The sequence below is a fragment of the Manis pentadactyla genome, chromosome 9, assembly GCF_030020395.1.
Source record: "Manis pentadactyla isolate mManPen7 chromosome 9, mManPen7.hap1, whole genome shotgun sequence".
NCBI classification, from domain to species: Eukaryota; Metazoa; Chordata; class Mammalia; order Pholidota; family Manidae; genus Manis; species Manis pentadactyla.
Window position 1 is genome coordinate 60644304 of NC_080027.1, and position 22722 is coordinate 60667025.

Below are 22722 nucleotides of genomic sequence, written 5' to 3' on the forward strand. Positions count from 1 at the left end.
ACAGTGTACATGGTTATCCTAAGTTTACAGGGAATATAAATAATAAGTCTCTGAGACTGCAATGTAAAAAAATCAGTTTAACACTATTTAGCCCAGATTCCCCTGTACTTATTTGTTTATAGATATTTTTGAAGAACACCAAACAATATCTGCAAATCCAATTTTGGAACCATTGAATCAGAAAAGCATATGCACTTAATACCCAAACTGTGCAAGACATCCTAAATTTTGTTTGTGATGATTCAGAAGCCACGCAGCATTTGCAATTAGAAATGTCCTTATGACCATCAGCTTTCACTTATTTTTCAATATATGAGAAAGCATCCCAAGAGGAAGCTTTCAATTTGTTTAGATTCTGGGGGAAAAAAGTGGGATTTATTTTTTCCTGTAACTCTCCTTTTAGGTGACCAACCAGTTTTAATTGATATGTTGACATGAGCATGTTTTAGGTGTTTACTGAAAGGTTAGTGTCAAAAGAAATTAATGTCCTGGTGGGCTTGTGTTTTTCTCTGAGGCAGATATTGATGAATGTACAGAGGGAATCATTGAGTGCCACAACCATTCCCGCTGCGTTAACCTGCCAGGGTGGTACCACTGTGAGTGCAGAAGCGGTTTCCATGACGATGGGACCTATTCACTGTCCGGGGAGTCCTGTGTTGGTAAGCAGCTTTCAGCCATGCCCTCCATCCGTCTGGACCTTAGCAGGAGGGCCAGCCTGCTTTGGTACCCTGTTCAGCTCCCAGTGTTAAAATATGACTCCTTGCTGGTTAAATTCATCAGTTTTCAAATTTCCTCCCTCAACAATTCAAGGATGAGACCAGGATTTTTTAGTGTAGGGTTTTAGAACTTGTATACAAAACTGGGGCAGTCAGTGTATCAAAACCTGGATCTGTATACTGTGGTATTTAGTTCTTTCTAAAGAAAACGGTGATGGCTTGCTGAAAATATTAACTATTTGAAGGCCTCTGTGGGAGAAGGTGAAATAGTACTAGACTTAGAAAGTTTAGTTTAAATCTCAGGTTTGTACCATGAAAGTCACTGTACCCCTCTGAGCTTTCATCTGTGAAAATGTAAAAATGGGATAATAACATATGTATATTGTTAGGATTAAATGGCATACCATATATTTAAGGATTGTAAGCTTTGAGATGATGCACAAACATGATATAATTACGGTGACATTATTATTGTTGCCATCCCCACCATCATCTTGGCAAAGGCCTCCTTAATCACTGTTCTGCTTATGGTTCTGTTAAATGCAAGACACAGGAAATTAACAGATGAAATTCTTTACCTTTAAGACCTTACAAACTTCATGATATCCAGACAGCTAATCAAAAATATAACTGTTTGCATGAGAGCCGTGGCCCATCCAGTTATTTCATGTCAGATGGATTCAGCTGAATTCTTACTGCTGATTTGGATAGACCAGGAGGGCAAGCATTCTGACCACAGGTTCCCAAAGTTCTGAGGGCCAATGCTACTGAATCAGACAATGGGAATTTGACTTTAAAAACATTATCTGTGCTTATTGCTTACCTTTTTTTTTTTTAAAGGTTGCTGCTGAGATCCCTTAGTGTTTTTCCAGCTTTTCCCCTGAGGTTACCCTAAAGCAAAGATGAATTAGGAAACGGTGGGCACACAGCATGATTGTACACCACAGTTTTGACATGACTATTGAGAGGCATTCAGTGTAGCTGTAAAAACCGTGGACCCTTGAGACAGCCTTCCTGCAGTCATATTCTAGCTCTGCTGCTTCTAAGTAGGTTACCTTGGGCATGGTCTTATCTAGTCTATACCTCAGTTATCTCAGCTGTAAAATGGAAATGTTCTTACCTAGTTAGTTTGAGTATTATGAAAATTCATTGTATTAATATCTGCTAAACATCCAGTAAGTATTTGTTAGTTGTTATTGTAAAGGTTCCTGCATAGTTAGCACTCCACCCCATACTCTGCCTGTTTCTTTTATGGTTTAATGATGATTTGTGACCTTAGGAAGAGGTTTACATTTATTCTGGGTCTTCTCGGCATACATAGATGTTATGTGACTAGGAATAGATCCAATGACTGTTGTTATGGAGGAATGGAGATAGACTGATGACATATGTGATGTCCATTTGGGGGCTAAAAATAAGTATTTCATTTTTAAAAACAGTATTTGACCTCATTAATTAAAGAGACTCTTAGCTTTTTAGTGCATAAAGGACTTGAGACATCACATGGTTGAACCAAGTTTTATAACCAGCTTGACCTGCCATGGTGTTGCACACATCTGTATGCCGTCTCCTCTGGCTGGAACAGAACAGAACTCTGAATCCAAGACAACCCTGCCTTTTCCTTGATCATGTTGATTCACATAGGAGCATTTTCCTAAATTCAGCTTATTTCACTAGGGGCCCATGAAGTATTCTTCAATGTCTCCCTAGAAGTTATCACTCCTCTCCCCTGCCAACTCTAGACCTTTTACCCTGGTGTGTGTTGCAGTAGCTTTACTTGTTACACCACCATGCAGTTTATTTGCTCTCTGACTAGACTGTATGAAATGGACTTCATTCTTCTGTTTCTCTAGTGAAACCCTTTGGTAGCTGGTATTCAAAAAATGAGAAAATGCAACCACTTCTTGTGCGTAACAAAGAAACTCAGTCTCAGAAAAGGTGACATTTTGCTCCCAGCCACATAGTGGTTTGATATGAGTTCAGACTCAGCCCCAGGTCACAGGTGACTCTCCACCCAAGAATCCAGATGCATTTCCAGTCTGCGCTGTCGCTCTGATGTAGTTATCAGTAGTTTATTGTCACGTCCACATGTGCCGTTAGGGCTCAGATGTCATGGTCGCCTTCCCTGCTGATTTCTCTCTACCATGCTAGGCAGCATGCCTTGAGCATGACAGTGAACTCACCCAGTTCGGGCTTCTGCCTTTGCCAATCTTTCTATCTAGAACACTCAACATCCCTAACTGCATGGCTGTCTTCTTTCTCCATTTACTTCTCAGCTCAAATGCCACTCTTCCAAGGATACACTCTCTGACCATTTTATCTAAAGTTTCATTCCCCAGTCACTCCATTATGTCATTCTTTTTTATATCATATAGAATTTTTTTTAATTCTCAAATTTACTGGTCATACACATGTGTGTAATTGTCTCCTGCCACAAGGGCACAGATTCTCTGAGGGCTGAGACCTTGTCTGTGTTTCACCATTGCACCTTTAGCCCCCAGAGAAATGTAGACGCAAAGTAGGCATTCAGTGCATATATGTCAAGCGATTGAAGGAATAGACAATCAAAAACCATACCGGTTCAGATTTATCTTCTATTTGGTTTGACATAACTAGTTATGTAGACTGTGGTGCATGAAATGTTAAATACATGAAACCATGCAAGTTTTTTATTTCATAAACAAAATGTGTTGAGAACCACCATCACCCCCACCACTGTAGTAAGCCTTCTGGGAATATGGATATAAACCACTAAGATCTCTGTTCTTGAGGGATTTTATGAGCTGGAATATTCTGAATCATAATAACATATCCTAATGGCACTGAAAATTATCACATCAGAATAGGCCATAAATAACATCAGCTACTAATGCTTACATTTAAAAGAAATAGCATTTAAAGCAATCTTTTAAGTTTAAAAAAAGGTGTTTTAGCATATACTCAGCTAGGCACTTTTCCCCAGACAATAGCAGGAATGGAATATGTTAGAATCTAAACTATGGCAGTTGTAAGATTTTAGAACAGTCGTGTGTCACCCCATGCCATTTTTTGTTAGATGAGGATAACAACAACACCTGTTCTGTTGACTTCATCTGTTATGTAAGCATCAAACGTTATTAATGTCATATAGAACAGCACCCATGCAAGATTTATTGCTTCATGAGCAAAAGTGTTTTAAGATTTTCCTCTTTCTCCTAAAGTAGATCGTATGATTAAATAAATGACTAATTCTAAATGTTATAGAGGCAGACAGAATCACCACTCTTGAGGAGTTATCAGAGTCTCTGCCTCTCCCCCCTCCTTTCACTCGCCTTAATTCGCTTATGATCTTTCTAGTTTCAGAAGAGAGGGACGGGGCACACAAAATTTTTCCAACTGGCATTTGCAGAAGATGATGACGGTGATCTATCTTCTATGTTTAGACACAGTGGTGAGAGTCAGTGATTCTCAGTTTTAACATAAAAGTCGTGAGCAGTTCTTTAATTAGGCCTGGTTATGTGGGTCATTTAGAAATGAGAACTAATATATATAGTCAGCAATGGAATGGGTAAAGAACAGAATTATACATATTTTGAACATAAAATTCAAACTCCCTCAGATGCCAGTCTGTCTCTGTGATCTTGCTCCTGGATATGAAACTATATTTTCCTCTGCTCCCTGTCATACTTTGCATGGATCCTCAGACCTACTCAAATCCTTCCATGCTTCCCAAGCCCTGTGGTCTCTTTCCCCAACTCCTTTGCTTGTGGGCTTTTCCCTGACTATCCCTCTGTCCCTGTTTTCCACTGTCAAAATCCTGATGAGGTCCTACACCCTAAACCAGTGATTGTCAAACCTGTTTCACAGAAGACTCACCTGAATAGACTTTAAAACATTTTAAGACATCCCACTCTGGAGATTCTATTTCAGTTGATCCATTGTGGTACTTAGATGGAGGACTTTTTGTTTTTTTAAGTCTCTAAATTATTAGAAAGAATGTTCAGTTAACATAGAAGAAACATTGTCATCGATTTTCTCTTATTTTTTTTTTTAAAGAATGCTTCCTCTCATGTATGCCCCAGCCATTTATTTGTACCTCTATTATGAAACTAGCACATCTGGCTTGTCTTCTTCATCAGATTTTTTATAGCCTACAATATAGTTGAGGTCTTTTGATATCTTTTATAGATTTGTATTGAATTAAATTGCATTGGTCATTCCTTTTTGTTGTGATCAAACACAATTTTCAAATCCTAGTAAAAGCCGTTTTCTTGATGAAGCACGCTCCAGGACGGCACAGGCCTTCTCATGGACCGTGGCACCACTCAGCCTCCCGTGGTTGCCTCTTCCACAGGCCTGGCTTGTGTGAGGCAGGCTCTCAGAGTCTGGAGTCTGCTGTCTGGTCACTGTGCACAGCCCAGTGAGGATCTCCTTGTCAGAGCAGCTGCCTCCGCTGTCATCTATATGCAAAGCAGCATAAAACAATCAGGAAAAGCTCTGCTGGACTCTCTCGGGAAGGGGATTCCACTTTTCACTGGGTGTTGTATCAGGGCTGTTGGAAATGGTCTAGGAACAATTTGGGTTCCACTGTTACTGCCCAGCATTGAGTTCTCATAGGAATAGAGATAAAAAAGGGCTAGAACCTGGTGATGCTCCCTGAGACAAACCTCACTGATAGGGTGGAGAGCTATAAATGAAGCCTTAGCAGGTGACAATGTGGTACAGAGGAGAGGCAGGTTTCAAGCACATATAGGCCTGGATTCAAATCCTAACACAGCCACTTTCTAGCTGAATGACATTGGGCAAGATTAACCTCTCTAAGGCTTAGTTTCCTTAGCATACAATGACTAAACTCATACTTGCTGGTGGAATTTTTTTGTAATATAAGTGTTCCTATATGCAAATATCCAAGCAAGTCATAGTTAATAATTGTCAACACTTCACCTCTCCTCACCTCAAATTCATCACCTGTTAAAGACAGCAAAGTCATACTAATAAGAGCTAACATTTATTGAGAACTCACCGGGCACCAAACGCTGCTCTAAGCAATTTACAAAAGTGCCAACTTCATAACTTGCTGTGAAGGAATGGGAGGATTAAATGCAATACCATAGGAAAAATGCTTTCAGCATTTGCATTTTAAGTGCTTAATAAGTGTTAGCCATTATCATGAACTGAGCACCTATGCTATGTGCCAGACACTGAGTCTGGGAATGTCATGCATTATCTAATTTAGTTCCCTCAACTACCATAGGAGGGGAGCCCTCGTACTATCACCATTTTAAAGATGGGGGAAATGAGGTCCCAAGGAGTAGGTCCAAATTCCACAACTGATAAATGGCACAAAGGCCATCATCTGGGTGCATTTGATCCCAAAGCTTCAGCTGTTATGTTGACACTGTAATACTTCCTGGAAGGGAGGAGACTAGTGATGAGCCCAAGGGTAGGAGAGATGTCAAGCAGAGCAGCTGATGTTCAGTGTGACAAGGCAAAGATAGAAAGAGAGGAAATGAGTGAGTTTCAGATAGAGTTGCTTTACTCTGTCTGAATCAAGGGCACTGAATCAAGGATCATGTCTTGAATCCATCCTGCCAAACCAGGGGCAGGTTCTTGACAGTCCATCTGAAAGCACATTAACCTTGACAGTAACATCACTTGGTTACCCACTGCTGTAGTTACTTTCTCTGCATTTTTGGTGATATGAATCCAGAGTAGAAAAAGGAAAGGAAGGGGTGGGGAATAAAGAGTGTGAGAAATGGTGGTAGATCGATTTTTAACTAATTATATTTATTTCTTCATTTATTTATCCTCTGCCCCTTACAAGAAATCTATTTAGTATAAACGAAAACTCACATTCACCAGAATTTTTTAAATTAAAGTATTTGAAAAATAACCAGGGTGCTTTCTTTATTCCAAAGAAGAAACATACCAGGCTAGTGAAAGTATCTTTGTGGACCAGGTTATTTCAGACTAAAACTTTAAGAGACAGAGACATATACACCAATCTGGGGATACTTACTGCATTTATTCTCTTTCCCAAAGAATAAGACCCACCCATGTTTAAAGTATTTTCAGCTAAGCAGCATCTCCCAGCCTTGCTTGATAATATTTAGTGGGGTCTCTTTAAAATTGGTATTTGTTGCTAAAGATCTTTAAACGTTAGATTTGGTTTTTAGCCAAGTAATAGATTCTCTGTTATTGAAGAGTCCTTACAAAGGCAGATGCCACATGGCCATGGAGCTGTTTCAATGGCTTTATGCATCTAACTGGAGTCAGTGTGAAGTTTATGGGAGTTTAGTTTGGGGACTCAGAGCACCTCAGTTGCATGGCACAAAATTGCCACATGTCATTAATACATTCAAATGGACAGAGAGACCAGGTACGACAATGCCTGGGTGTGGAATAGATATAGAAAAGGATCAATATAATCAGGACATAGAACAGAGACGTTTAGAACAGTTTCCAACATTGAATAGAAGTGATATTCTGTGTCCCCTAGAAATGGCCTTACAGTGGACATTAGCACACAGTTGTAGATGTTAAATCAGGTGAGAAATGGTCCCATAAGACCCTGTGGAAGCTTCCTGCTCTCCTTCAAGTCCAGACATACATACCTAAGTCTGGAGCTGATCAGCATGTAGAATAACTGAATATATCCTAGGGACTTCTCAGGGAAGGCAAAAACATTGCCTCCGTTTTGGTGATAACACTGCCCAAAATGACGTCCAAACAGAGCACACTGCATTAAACCCAGGCATGAACCCAGGGCTCATTGGTCACCCTCAGCCTGTTTGGGCTGACACACGGGCCTGTGTGCTGCTCTCCACCTCAACTTTGAAAGTAACACTTGGCATTTCAGGGAATTACTCTAATAGGACCTCAAATTACATCTATTCTATAAGCCACTCCTGGCCCTGATTAGTATCTTTTCAGGGACAATTTCCCTATTGTTTAAACGTCTTCCTAATGGCAGCTGTGATCAGCCATGGAGCAGATAAAAATCTCTGGACCCTGAGCTTAGAAGCAATGCTTAGTATGTGGAGAAAGAGGGGGCCTCAATTCTAGTCTGGGTGAAGATCTCATGGGCAAAAATGAAAAGGAGGAAAATGAGAGAGCTACTTTAAAAAGCTTTCATAGGCATGGCACAACTGTTATAACTATTGCATTCATAAAAATAGGCCTGCTGTGGTCTCAGCACTAATACAGATGGTATGAAGGATGCAGGGAATTCATTCCTTAAGAACTTTATTCCCTGAGAAACTTTAAAACACCAAGTTAGAGACAAAAATCAATATACATGGAACAACCAATAGTATCTGAAACAGGTTATAATTAACTGTGAAATTATGTGGTCAACAGTATAAAAAATGTAGGTAATTAGGGAAGAGAGTGATCAGAAAGAATCAAAGACAAATCATACCAGACTGCATGGGGATGATTAGACTTGGAAGATGGGAGGGTTTAGGCATATTAGAGGGATAAGAGTAAGAACAACTATTAATAATAGCTAAGATTACTTGAATGGTGCATGTTCTAGGCACTCTTCTAAGAGCTTTACATTTCCTAACTCATTTTATTCTCAAAACCTCAAGCAGGTAAGAATTGTTATAATCTCTGTTTAATGGAAAAGTACACTGAGGCACACAAAGATGTTCAATAAATTATTTGTGGTTATAGAGCTATTAACTGATAGATTTCTTTTTCCAGAAAGTGTTAATCCACAGCTTGTCTAAACGCTATGTGCAGTTTGGTATTTCTGAAATACTAGGCAACAAAATATTGCTTCTTTACTGCCTGAAAATGTCTCTCTGTGCAAATGGTTATAAAAATTATATTTATCAAATGCCAACTCTGCCATATAACCTTCACACACCCCTTGTGAGATGGTTAGCAACCGAGGAAAGTGCATCCTCTAGAGGGGCCATGTGCGAAAGAGCTGTGTTCTTTCTCCTCTTCCAGTTGACTGAGTCAACTGTCTATTAATTGGAGGTAACTTATGAAAGGATTAAATTAAGGTATAAATAGTTATGATGATTCAGATAATTGCCTCATTTTCTATTTCACTGTATGCTTATAATTACACCCCTGGCATTTTAAATTTAGTTTATTTCACATGTGTGTATAGAACAAATTAAGGTTTAAATCCATGCCAGTGTATTCTGGGGGGTCATCACATACCTGAACGAAAGAGAGATGTCTAGGGTAGTGGCCTTCTGCGAAGTCACCTGACACATCAGTATGGTCCCCTCTGAGAGAGAGGTGGTCTCAAGGCTATGGCAACTTCTAATAGTGCTGGGCGATGTCCAGTTGCAGTCAGGGACCAGAAGCTCATGAGTCACAAAGACAGGCATACCTGAGGAGCTATAGCTGTGTAGGCAGACAGGCTGGCTTGTGCTCTGCTCAGCAGCTGAGGTCTGAGCAGTTTGCTCCATCCTGTTCTGTGCTGTATTGAACTAAGAAGTACAGCTTTGCAACCCAACTGTGGTGAAGCCACCAGCAGAGCATTTATCAAAGTCTGGTCTTAGGACACTGATTCTAAGGGAGTATATAAATGCCTGGGGTATTTGTCAACAAAGGGTTCTTTTAGCAATTACATTGAGGAAATTCTCAATTAAATATAATTAAGGTGGCTTATTAACTGCAGGACTTTTCAGAGCCTTTACTATAAATTGTTAGTGTCCTGCATTTATTTGGGTTTAAACCCTGTTAGTATCCTGAGTTTATTTGGGTTTAAATCTTAGACAGCTTGCGGATCTGGCACTCTGAATGATATACTAATTGGAAATTCAAGAATGAATGTAGCCTGCTCTAGGAATTTCTAGAAGACCTTGTTTACATCAGTATCACTAAATAATGAGCTGCTCAAAAGAGGGTGCTTTTCAAGTTCTGCAACAAAAATTTATTGAACACACTGCTTTTAAGTACAAGCAATTTTTTACATTATTATGTAATTTTTGTAAGGAATATGACTTTTTGTCCATTACTTTCTTATTTTATGGGGATCATTAAACACATAATCACTCAATTCTACTACAGTCTTTCACTGAGAGTTTTAAAGGCTATTGGGTATAGCCAGTTTGTCCCTAAACTAAATGGTCCCAATCCTTATGTTTTTGACAAACATGTTTCTCCATTGAATTCTGTCTCCTTTTCACACTGCCAGCCTAACCTGTAATTTTAAAATAATATCTAGATGATTGCTCTCCTTTCCACTGTGTAAATAAAGACTTGGTAATGTGATATCTTAGGTCACAGCAACTCAAAAGCAGTAATTAGCAATGGGTTGCTTATTTAGACTATGGAGATATAAAAAGGAATGGTGCAGGACTGCAGAGGCACAATTTTGTATCGTGTGAACAGGCCTAGTGGGAGAGCTGAGAAGAGGAAGCAAGTAGCATGGGAGGTGTGAGGAGGGCTTTGCTGGTGGGTGGAACATGCACTGGCTGGCACAGGAGTAAGTTTGGTGACACACAAGGCGACCACTCATATTTTTGCCTAGAAGATGCTTTGCAGTGTGCTTACAGTTCCCTTCAAGTCCTCCTTCTCACTGTGAACTTGGCATTTTTGGAATGACAAGGAGCAATAGAGGCACTTTGATTTTTCTCGTGCATAGGATGTGGAAGCTTATCCTCAAAATATGCCAAATCTTTATATGTTTTGAGTGACATTTTCCTCCCACTTTCTTCGTAATAGTTGGCAGTCCCAACTGGGTGACTACACAATGAGTGGAGTATTCCTGAAAAACGGTTTCCTCACATTACATCCTGTGAGCTCAGGGAAGTGGTTCCTGAAGTGTGATTCTCAGACCAGGGTGTCAGCATCACCTGGAAAGCTGTAGGAAATGAAAACTTGTGACCCCACCCCAGACTCACTAGGTTGGCAAACATGGGGTCCAGGGATGTCAGTGAGCCCCCTGCAGTTGATTCTGATGCCCATTCGCATTTGTGAACTAATACTTTGGGGGTTTCACTGAAAGTTTTCGGGGGGCCCATGAATGCCTCAAACCTGTATGCAAGATCGTGTACATGTGTGCATGCATCTTTCGGAGGAAGTGGAACTGGTTTTCACCAGGATCTCAGAGCTGAGCCTGCAATGTAAAATCCACTGTTGAAATACCAGGAAACACCCTTGGTATTTCCACTCAATGTTCTGATTTAAATTATTGGTGCTTTCCACCTGGGGATCCAAGTTCTGTCTCAGGGGAGGTTCACCTGCCTTCCTTTCTCAGTTTCTGAGCCCTCCTTGGTATTGAATTTCATGTAGTTGTCAGTTTCCTGCCTGCTGAAGCACAGTGTGAGCAATTTTTTCATTCCAAAAACTTCTGGTTCGAATGCCTTACAGCCAAAGATCATGTCTACGCAGGAACTCAGAGATTGCCATCTACAACTTCTTTGAAACAAATATGAAATTGTTTGTTTTAGTCTGTTATTCAGGCAGCTGTAAAATATTTACCTCTGGGTTTCTGAGCAGGAAATTTTGAACCGTTGTGCTCAGACCAAATCACTGTGAGCATAAAATCACCATTCACTTTTGTTCAACAAGTGTTTATTGAGAGGGTCTGCTCTATGCTCGTCCAGGTGCCAAGTCCCAGACACATGGAGAAGAATGTCCTTCCAGTCTGGAATGGGAAGAAAGGCCAGAGATTGGGGGAGGCTGAGCTGTGAGGAAGTTAGATACATAAATAATAAAATGAGACTCTAAGGAAAAATTGACATATTCCTTTTGGGGCTGGGGCATGTGGGGATGGCAATGTATATGGGAATCTTTCACAGAAAATAAGATATTTTCACTGGGTCTTATAGGATGAGAAGGAAATTTTTGATGCATAAATAGATATCAAGGTCAGTATTTCAGGCTGGTATAGCAGTCTGAGTAGGGCAGAGTCATAAATGAGATGGAAATGTGTCCAAGGGATCGTGAGATTCCTGGTGTGGACGAAGTACCTAATATATAGATAGGGGTGCTGGGGGTGAGACCAGGTGACAAGAAAAGAGCCCTGCAAAGTGACCAGGTAAGAGGCTTTCTGTGCTGAGCTAAGGAGTTGAAAATTGTGTATCCTACTTCATAACAGCAGTGTCTTTCAAAGTTGTGGACATATTTATTTTGTGAAAATACTGATACTTTTTAAGTAGCTGTTTTAATATAGAATATAGCTCTATAAATATAGTAACATTTCAAACCCTCTAGCTTACATGTGTCATTAGATTTCCCATACGGGTGCAGTTTTGCTCCCCCTCTTTCTTTAGCTTGGAATGTCTCTTTTGAAATGAGCAAGGCCATAAGGATCAGCCGGCTATTAACTGTGTCCATTATAGAGCAACTAGTGTGTGCTAACATTTGTCCTACAGTTTCACAGCAACCCTTCGGGGTTTGATATGATTCCATATTTTATGGAAAGAGAAAATGAAGAACAGAGATCTGTTCTCTGCTGCACAGTGTGTAATGATTTCTCAGATGAAAAGTTACAGAATAACTTAACTAAAGCAGTTGTTTGGGGATTTCCTGTTAAGTGAAATATGTGTAGCACTGGGGGTAACGGGTTCCCCTCCCTGAACAAATTCCTTTATGAATCTGGTGAAACCGAAGTAGGGCAACAGTAAGGGCAGGTTGGGAGCAACAGTTTTTATTTCTTAAAACTTGCTCAGGATGGCTAGCCAGGCTGGGCTCGGGCTGTTCCCTCCTGCCGGCCGGGGCTCATGCCCTCCTCCCTGCCCGCCCCTTCCAGGAGGAACTTTATGGGTGGGGTCATGGTGACTGACTGGCACCAGACCCATTAGGTACCAGGAACGAAGGGGAGGAAAGAATGGCCATTTTCTCTCCACCCCTTGACCCCATCAACCAGAGACTTTGAAACATCCATTTGTATGTAAATGGACTAAGATGAGGGGGAAGATTCTGGAAATTCTCATTTACTCCACATATGAAATCAAGTTTAATTTCCTGCCAATTCCTAGATATATGACCTTGTAGCAACTTAAACTGGGTCATTTGCCTGCTAAAAAATCTTTAAGATAATGAGAGAGTAATATAATCAGACTATTAATAGAGCTTCTCTTTGAACAGACCTAAGCTGAGAAAAAAGTCAGATGCTGTTGTAATGGCCCAAGCACTAGAAATGGAGACGGGTGTGTAAGTTGCATTATGGCGCAGATGGTGAGGATCCATATGCTCCAATTAATTGTAATGTTTTTTAGAGAGGGACCTTTCCTTCATTGTTTTTTTATTACCTTTTACATATTGTGAATATCAATTAGTACACGAAGAGTCCGTGTACCGGTTGGCATGCTGGAGATTTACCACTCGGTCTTTGCAGACTGTCACTGTATTTGTTTCCCGGCGTTGGGAGCCCCCCATTGTGTGGTGAGGTGGGTGGGACAAGACTGACCTGAAGTCAAGGTTCCTGTGCCTGTGTTTGTGTCCTGATTCAGAAACTTACTAGCATTGCCCACAGCAGGCTGCTACAGGCAGGGGTACATAAAGCTAGACCAGGAATCCTCCTCTACTCAGTGGTTTCAGGGAAAAATGGTCTTCCTCTCAAAACAATCCTGACCAAATTATAGACTAGCTGTCAAAAATGATTCTTAAGATAGAAAACATGATACCTCAAAGATATTTCAGACTCATTGTTTCCCCTCTGTGTGTGCCCAGGATTCCAAGAAATGCATGATCACTCTTTTTTTTTGCCATGGAGACAAACTTGTGAGCAATATTTGAGAAGCAATGATTACTTGACCCTCCGTTTGGTTCTCTTTTAAGTGAAGATGATGGTGATGCTAACATTCTAAGTTTTTTGGAAGGGCAAATTAGATCATAAATTTTAAAGGGTTTTTTAAATCCTTCAGAAAACTCCAAACAATATAAGAATATTGCAAATTATTATTGTACATAATAAAGAGATAGAAATACCGGTTTCATAAGGACTTGTTAATCATGACTCAAGTACCTGGGGGTGGCCAGGATACCAAATCATCCACAGGTTCCTGAGGAAGATAAATGGAAGAAAATTTTATTGTTCGCCTCACCCTGTTAAAATTTAACCTTCCCAGGAGGAGGAATTTTGCTTGTTTTATTCGTTATCATAGTCCCAATGCCTAGAACAGTGACTGGCATATCAATGTGCTCAATAAATGTTTGTTGAATAAATGAATCGGTAAAGGGACTCAGCAATCACTTCTGTTATTAATGAGGACATTGGCCCCTAATTGCTACTGACTCTGAGGAGCTGAGCTGGACCACAGATGAACTGCAAAAATTCCTTTTCTTATACTCCAGCAGCCTGAGGGACATCAAATACAAACAAGGCTGGACACTAGTTAAAGTGGTAAGGAGAGATTTTAATCAGTAATAAACCATTGCAATAGGGAAGAGGATCTGCAAATCTGGAACCCTGATATGTACAGAGGTAGAGGGTCTTTTTAAGGAGAATGAGGGAGCCAGAAGGAGGAACTGAGGGGCTTGAGTAGAGTTAGGGAAGCAGAAACTTACAAAAGGAGGAAGGGGGCATTGGTCCATGTGACTCCCATCTGGGTCGGTTAACTGGTTCTTACTGAATTAAGGCTTCTGTTCTCCCACAGAGACTAGGAGACAGTCTTCAGGTGTTGCCTGGAACAAACATTGTTTTGTTAGTCGTGAGCTTTCCCAGCCAGGAACTCTAAGGAACCTGAAGTCATTATTTTAGGAATGTGACCTTGAACTGTTTAGAAACTATTCTAGTATTGTTTGAATTTTTTGATGTGGAGGGGTGGAGTGGACAAAATCATTAGTGCTGAGAGTCTGCAGTGATTATGGGCCAAAGTTGAGGCCTAGTTGAGAAGAGGGTTCACAGGAGCCTGACTATATAGTTTGCTCAAGGAGAGAATCTTAGTGGTCTCCTTTGCTTTTCCTTGGAAACAACTTAGTTTGGGCCCTTAAGGTTTTATCTCCCTTAGGGTAAAATATACAGAAAGACAAGTTCAAAATAAACAGTTCGTCTCCCAAAACTCTAGATTAGGGTGGGCTCAAGTCTCCTCCTTGCTTCATTTCCCCTTGATTCTACCAAAAGCTTTCTAGATCTTTCCAGAGAACATCTCTTCAAAAGAGGAGGCAGCCCCAAATCTTTTTACCAGATCAGTTGATTAGGAGAAGAAATGCAAATAAATATCCAAGAGAAGGAATTATTCAAGAAAAGACACCAGGAGAATCACAGTACGATTTCTTTATAGCTTGTCAGTTGTCTCTGTAGATACTGCCCTGCCTGGCGTGGCGGCCCAGAACATCGTCCTTGATCAATATCCTAACTCTCCTATCATGGGGACAGTTTTTGGAAGAGCTATGACTACTTCCTAGAAGTTAGGGACTAAAATTAAAGGGGATAAAACAAGACAAACAATAGGCATGGAAGGGCTTTGAGTTCTTAGGGGCTGACGCTCTTGTTGAGACTTGGTTTAGAGTTGTACCACTGACATTGGTTTTTGACCTTTGATTTCTGTGTAAGTTGGAGGATGTTTCTGCTAATAAGTGAAATTACTTTGTAACCTCTCTGTGCCTAAGACCTTTCCTCAGCATGGAAGAAACAAGAAATTACAAGAAATTATTTATCATCTGACAACTTGCTTGAGAGAATGATTTGTCAAAACACTGAGTTTTGGTTTTCGCCCTGGCTGGACTCCCCAGGTGTATTTGTCACCAAGGTTGACACTGCCAAGGTTTCAATGCCCACAAGAAAGCCAAACTTCTCCCATCATTACTTTCTCTCTTTGGCACCTGCTTGCAAAACTCATTAAGTGAAAATAGAGATGTTTCAATAAATACTGAAGGTCCAAGAAAACTGTTTAATTCTAAGAAATCTCTTTGTTATCCTAAAGCTGGGTTCTTCCATTAACCTCTATCTGTTCTTCATCTGTGACCGCTTAGGTTCCAACACTAGAATTACAAAGGTGAAAAGTGGTCATATAAAGTTATAAATAGATCAGATATTAGAAAACATATTGTACAACTCTCAAATTTTTACCAAAAAGAAAACTGAGTCCCCAACAGACAAGGGTCCTTTTTAAAAGCATAGCTCAACCAGATTCAAATTTAACATGTTTATGCATTTCTTAGTATGTGAAAGACATTGTAAAAGGTGCTGTGGGAGACACAAAAATAAATAAGACCAGAATATCACTACTGATTGAATAAAGAAGATAGACGAGTATGTTCACAGCTAAGCATACAAGGTAACACAAGGAGATACAGGTAACATGAAATTCAAGTACAAGAGGGTAATTCTTTTCAGTTGAGGGTGAAATTTTGTTAAAGAGGTTAAACAGTAAAATGGATATAATATTGTGTATGGCCTAGCATATCTGTTCTACTTCCCTTTGATAGATACAGCTATAGTACACCCCATCCTTCCACCTATGAGCAGATAAATAAAAACATATAAATCCAGGGTCACTGGCATCAATACTGTAGCCTCTCTGTGCAGTAAAATGGTCTTTGGATAGCAGGTACTTCAATATTTGTAGATGTTTTATTCTCTCCACTGGTCAGAATTGTATTGATTTTAAACAGATTTCATGCTAAAGAAGCATGCTTCATTCACGGCAGAAAGTAAAGTAACTTGGTGAATTTAGAAGGCTACTCTATTTTTCTACTCTTATTTTCCCCTAAGAAGGAGCTGTGTTCTTCATCTATAGTAAAACATCTTAATTTGTACAGCATATAAATAAATGTAGCAAGTGACCAACACAAGTTCATGGAATGTTAGAAAACTATCTTTCAATATTAGTCACTTAGTATTAACACAGGATTTACTGATTAGAGTTCAGAAAGACCTTGAGTGTTAGCATTTCTGGGTTTGGCTGGCCAATGTACTGATTGGATCCATGAGAACTGGTTTGAGAATTCAGAATTCAAGTGGAAATCTTCAGTAAACAGAAGAAGGTATATAGTTGGCTGTGTAACAAGAGCTCAGGACTGATGGTACAGATCTGAGAATATCCTGAAGTAGTGTGAGGGTAGAATTCATGAGATGAACTCTATGCAGGAAAAAAATTGTAAAAATAATATGAACAATAATAGCAGCCAATGATTTTTGAGTAGTAACTACATGATAAGCATTGTATTATGTGCTTACTTAAATTATGAGATTATCCCAGGGGTACTTTCTACGCACATTTTTCAAATGGTAGTCCAAGATTTAGAGATGTTTGGTTAAGTTTCCCAGAGTTAAAGAATCAATAAATTACAGGGATGGGACTGGAATGCAGTTGACCCACTTGTCTCTGTTTGCTTGGAACTTTCCCAGTTTTATCACTAAAAGTCACCTATTTCAGAGATTCCCCTGTCACATTAACTGGCACCCACAACTGCTGGATTCTAAAACTTAAGCTTTTAATTGGTGTGTTACACTGTTTCCACTGAGGAGAAAGGGAACCAAATGTTCATAACTTTAAAAATCAGAGAAGACTGTAAGGTCCATACTTATAGGACCATGACTATATTCTTGCCCTTTTTATCCCCATTCCCTAGCACTATAAGACAGAGTAGATGTTCAATAAATATGTATAATTAGTTAATTGATGATTAGTGATTGGATAAATGAAGAAGTAAGAGGATGAATAGGGCAGTATTATATCCCACAAGGGTCAAGAAGAGGGCTCTTAGACTGAAATAATAAGAATATTTGTTAAGTGATGGTTTGGCAAACTAATGGTCATGAGAAACTTCAGGATTTAGGCTTTGAAGAAAGGGTCATGTGGAAGTGTACAAACATTTAGGAGAGGATGGAAATGCATAAATGGGGTAGCTGCTAGTTGTAGACACTAAGGAACAAGACCTGGATCTCGGGAATAGATAGGAAAGAGTGAGCCCACAAGGTGTTTTTGTTGCCCTTGTTAAGTAAGAGAACCTGCTCAGCTAAAGGAAAAGGGGACAAGTCATTGGAAAGTAACATTACACACTGCTCAAGAAGTGAATCACCAGAGGAAAGGGTTTCTTCCTGACTGAAGAAAGGTTACAGGCTGGACCAAAGACTGAAGAATTAACACTGGAGGGACAATAGAACTTCTTCCTAGGAGACACACTGTAGCATCTCAAATAGAGGAAGCCAAGCTCACTTATCTCTTCTTTTTAGACTTTATTTTTTTCAGGCTGAACACCTCCTGTTTCCTTAAATTGACCTAAATTTGAACCTCCCAGGATGCTGGTGAATCCCTTCTGATGTATCCTAAGTGTGTCGTCCCCACGTTTAGTAGTCTGAGCTCAAAAAGGAAGATAGTATCCAAATGTGGAGTGATGAGCACACAATAGAGCATGGCCATTGCCTCTCTTGTTCTAGGGCTGAAAATTACTAGGCAGTTTAAAATCTCATTAGCTCTGTGTTTTGCAAGCCAAACCAGACCTCAGATTTCTTTCCTTTCTTCTTTCACTTATTTTGCTGATGTGCAGTGCATATGTTTTCTCTGTAATTTTCTCTCTGCTACTGTAAATGAAGCAATTCTGCTTTAGCTATGGGGAGGCATCTGTGCTCTATCTTGTCCATCATTAATAAACCCCCAAGCTCTGTTCTCATTCCCAAGCTACTTAATGTCTGGTAATGATTTCCAGTTCAGAACACACACAGCTGGATATTCAAACCCCAGGTTAGAGTGTATTTTCTGAGACATCACCTGTTTTGAATTTGAAAGTAAGACTAGATGTGCTATGAAAGTCTTCAAAAAAGAGGAATATGGGGAAATGGAAAAGTTCACTCCTTTGACCTAACTGCTATCAAACCATGGGGAGAGAAAAAAAAAGATTTCTCTTGATCTCTGAAATTCGACTTGTAGACATTTCTGCACCCGAGGCAGGTACCATAATAGTTGTTATGCTATTAAAACTTCTGCACAGCCATTTTTTTTGAAGGGTAGGAAAATTGTTTAGAATTGATTGGATTGCTGCTGATGTAAACATCTCTGAATTGTAATTTTTTTTTTACATGCCCAAGTAACCTAAGAACCTCAAATTAAAGAACGAAGCAGATTGACTAGGCACAACCAGATTTTTTTCAAAGCAAAATTGAGTACAATAATAACCACTTTCAGAAATTGTGAAAATGTCACTGCAAGAAAATTAGTTCTAATGTAAGCCTAGCTGTGGAATTTTATTGAAAAGAATCTCATCTGAGCATGGAGCATTTAAATAATGAATTTATAAGGAGAAACACAGGGAAATCACAGAGAGCCATCGCTTATAATAAGAAAAAACAGGTACACTTTAATGATTATAGATTTGAGTCTAGAATGTTTTTCTTTCATTGTCTCTTTGTCACTGGAAGCCTGTCTGATGATTTGAGTAAATATCATGAGTGAACATCTTTGTGTTTGCTCAGCAGAGAACAACAGTTGCAATATGTAAATAGGGTGACTCTTCTCTTTGGATGCCTTGGGATATGTATAATAGATTAAGTTGGCTTTGTGCAGAGCAAACAGGTCTGTATTACCAAGAATATGAATGATGCTGGTTTCCAAAATTACTAACATCTGGCTTTCCATAAATCTGTTAAATTGCATGGAAGCAGAATTAGATTTCTGTGTCATAAGTAAAGCAATTACATGGAACTCTGTGGGCAATATGGTCCTATGTTAAACTGTGAAATCCTTTCATTCTAGAGCAGCAAAAGTAAATCCAGGTTTTGCACCCTGATTTTTGTTGGGTACACTAGGCATGTTCATCTTTGTGCTCAGGTTTCTTAATTTATGAGAGAAAAACACTGCCAATATGTTGGCAACTTTGTAAATGCAAAGTAAGCAAATGTTAGAAAAGCATACTGTAGTTCGGCATTAATTGCCACTATAGAGATTATTTTAGAGGAGATCATAAACTAATAAACTTATAGCTGCTGGTTATGGATCTGTTGAAATTACTTTTCCAGACGATTTATGAAGTGATTTGTTAATGGGTCTTCCTTTGCCCTTGTCCACAAGCATTTGACAGGAAACTAGGGTGGGGAGGGCGAAGGGAAGGTGGCCTTAGATTTCAGTATGATTACTATTCTGCTGTATTTATTGTACATTGAACCAGACCCCTGGGCTTTCCTAGATGAAACTCAACAATAAGATGTGTTCTCAGAAGGGGGAAGTTCACGCTTATGCCTTATGCTTTATTGAACACATCAGAGACCAAATTTTGGCAAAGTAGGCTTTTACTAGTATTTGTTTATAAACGTCCTGTACTTAGTAAGTTAAATAACTGCAATGCACGTCCACAATGTATTCTGTGGTACTTGGCCCTGAGAAGAGAAAAAGGAGAAAGATTTCATCCCTGCCCTCAATGAGTTCACTGTCTATCTGTGGAGATGGGTATGTTGAATATGTACATCCTGAGAGGTGAATGCAAGGGCAGCATTGTGTGTAAAGTACAGAAAAAGTGAAAACTCAATAGTGACTGTCCTGCAGAATGCAGATGATGATGCTTAAGCTGGATTTTGTGGACTGCATTCTGTGAATAACACAGAAAAGAGGAGGGCTTAGCTCATCGATAATTCATACCACAGCCCATTCTGTACAGACTAAGAAAATCCAAGGCACAGACCAAGTAAACGACATGGACTGTCTGTGGACCACCTATTGTTTTGAACAGAAAGGGGAAGAGACAGAGGATATCAACGTAAGTGTTACGCTGGGGTGGTGATATGCCAGGCATGTGAACCTTCTGAGAGATGGGAAGCTGATGAGTGACTTGGACAGATTTGCCTTTGAGGATACCACTCTGTTGTAGAAGGTATTTAGAGTAATGATTCTCATCTAGCTGTACAGAGCCCAGATGTCTGGATCCTACTTTATACCAATTAAATCACTGTCTGGTGGTGGTGAGCCTGAGCACCAGCACTTTGTAAAGGTGCCTCTAATGTTTCTATTGGGCCCACGATTGAATATCACTGGATTAGAGTAAGAAGTGCCTGGATTCAGGGAGACCGGAGAGGGGGCTAATTCAATAGTCCCAGAGATTAAGTATGAAGAATTCAAAGAAATCTGAATTTTATTTTTTATGACTACATATGTGATGAGCCATCTGTCAGTTTACTCTTTATGTGTATCTTCTAGACATACAAACTAAATTATAAATGTGATGAGAGAAGTATAAGACCAAATATTTTCATTGTTCCTTTCAGCAATAACTGGGGAGTGAGAATAATACAAAAATACCATTTTAGTATTATTCTAAACAGTAAGCCATATCCCATCAAGTACTGATATTTGGTAGTTGGTATTATGCCTTTGAGCATTTCATTGCTTGGGCCAGTTTAGGGGGGAAATGCCACTTATTTTTTCTTCAAAGTAGTTTGTAATCCTTAACCCAATGCCTACTACCCTACACATATTTAATATGAAATTTAGGATGAAGAATAATTTACACTGCTCTTATTTTAACTGACAATAGGAATAAAGCCTATCAATCATTGGCTTACCAATAGTTATCTGTATGTACTTCTGTGTTCCTCCTTATCACCTGCATGGGGACAGGGTCATAATGTCATTGTCAGCATTTATAGTACCTGGTATGCAAAGAACCTTGTGCGTAACATTCTTTTGGTAAAGTTTATAGAATCAGTCTTGTCATCTGAAAAATATTTGAAAGGCATGGCAGTAGATGAATCAGTGGACTAGGAGACTCTGAAAGACAAATGACCAGTGTCTTCAAATCACGTAAAGAGTGTCATAAATGAGAAAAATCAAGTAGAATTTTCTTGAGTGGTCTCAGAACTAGTACTAGGAAAGAGAAGTTCCTGAATAATATATTTCATTTCAATGTAAGGGAGACATTTCTAAAAGAGTTATTCAATGATGAAATTGGCTGCCTTGTGAAGTAATAGATTGCCTGCTGTGAAAGGGCTCCAACCAGGGCTGGACAGCTGTGTTTGAGATGTTGTTAAAGTCACTCAAGCTTTGAATGTCAGGGAGGGCCGACTGGATTTATGTTTCCCTTCCACACTTGGCTGTCAATCAAAAACAGCAAAATATATGTGTGTTTTACATTAGCATCCATGCCATACCCCACTATAGCCCTGAGATGTTTTCTGATAGGGGCAAAAATATTGCTGGTCATTAGGATGGTGAGACTTTGATGAGTCAAGGCACCTATCAGGAATTATTCCCTCTTCTTTCACCCTTGGCCCCAGGATCCAGGTGAAGTATATTGGCTCAGGGTTGCTTAACTGCCCACTTGTTCTTACTTAGTGGCTAATCTAGTCACACCTGTTTTAAAAGACCCAGCTATTCATAGGGTATTATCCATACTGTTAATGAATTACGATGGTTATGGTCTGTGCATGATGTAGTTCTTGAGAATATCCTAAAACTAGTTCAGAGCTGCTACTGAATAGCTTAGTAATTGGAGTCCAATACTTGTGGGTTTGAGTCTCAGACCTGCCACTTATTAGCTAAATAGCAGTGGGGTTGTTATTTAACTAGTATGAGCCTTGCTCCATTATTTGCAAAATAGAGATAAGAACAAATCCTCCTACACAGAGCTGCTTTGTGGAGTAAATAAGATAATGCCTGTGAACAGCTTGGCACAGTATATGGCACAAGGTAAATGCTCAGCAACATAACTAATGCTTTGTAAATGATTATTATTTTCTAATAATAATCTTGGCTGGAGTCTAAAATTCTCTTTGTTTGTTTCAGACATTGATGAATGTGCCTTAAGAACTCATACCTGTTGGAATGATTCTGCCTGCATCAACCTGGCAGGGGGCTTTGACTGCCTCTGTCCCGCTGGGCCCTCCTGCTCTGGTGACTGCCCCCATGAAGGAGGACTGAAGCATAATGGGCAGGTGTGGACCCTGAAAGAAGACAGGTGTTCGGTCTGTTCCTGCAAGGTGAGGCTGATGTAGCATAGCAGCGATTCTGTCATTTCTCTTCCAACTCTACTCTCTCTCCCTCCCACCTCTTTGCCCCAGGTTGTTGATTTATGGGCTCCTATAGTTCCTAAAAAGGCTCCTCCTGTTCTCATCCATGCCACAGCTAATGATGAAGCTGAATGGCAGGCAAACCTGTTTTGAATTGATGGTGCACTTAAT

General features: G+C 39.7%; 1 protein-coding gene across 2 annotated transcripts in view; it reads left to right on the top strand.

Annotated features, from left to right (window-relative positions):
* NELL1 (neural EGFL like 1) overlaps positions 1 to 22722 on the top strand; it is an 812822-nt gene that overhangs the window by 777877 nt on the left and 12223 nt on the right. The window contains exons 16-17 of one of the 2 annotated variants that reach the window (XM_036932730.2): positions 519 to 659; positions 22328 to 22521. In XM_036932730.2, coding sequence (XP_036788625.2) covers positions 519 to 659; positions 22328 to 22521 — 335 coding nt within the window. The remainder of the gene's footprint in view (positions 1 to 518; positions 660 to 22327; positions 22522 to 22722) is intronic. The other variant, XM_036932731.2, reaches the window with a different exon arrangement.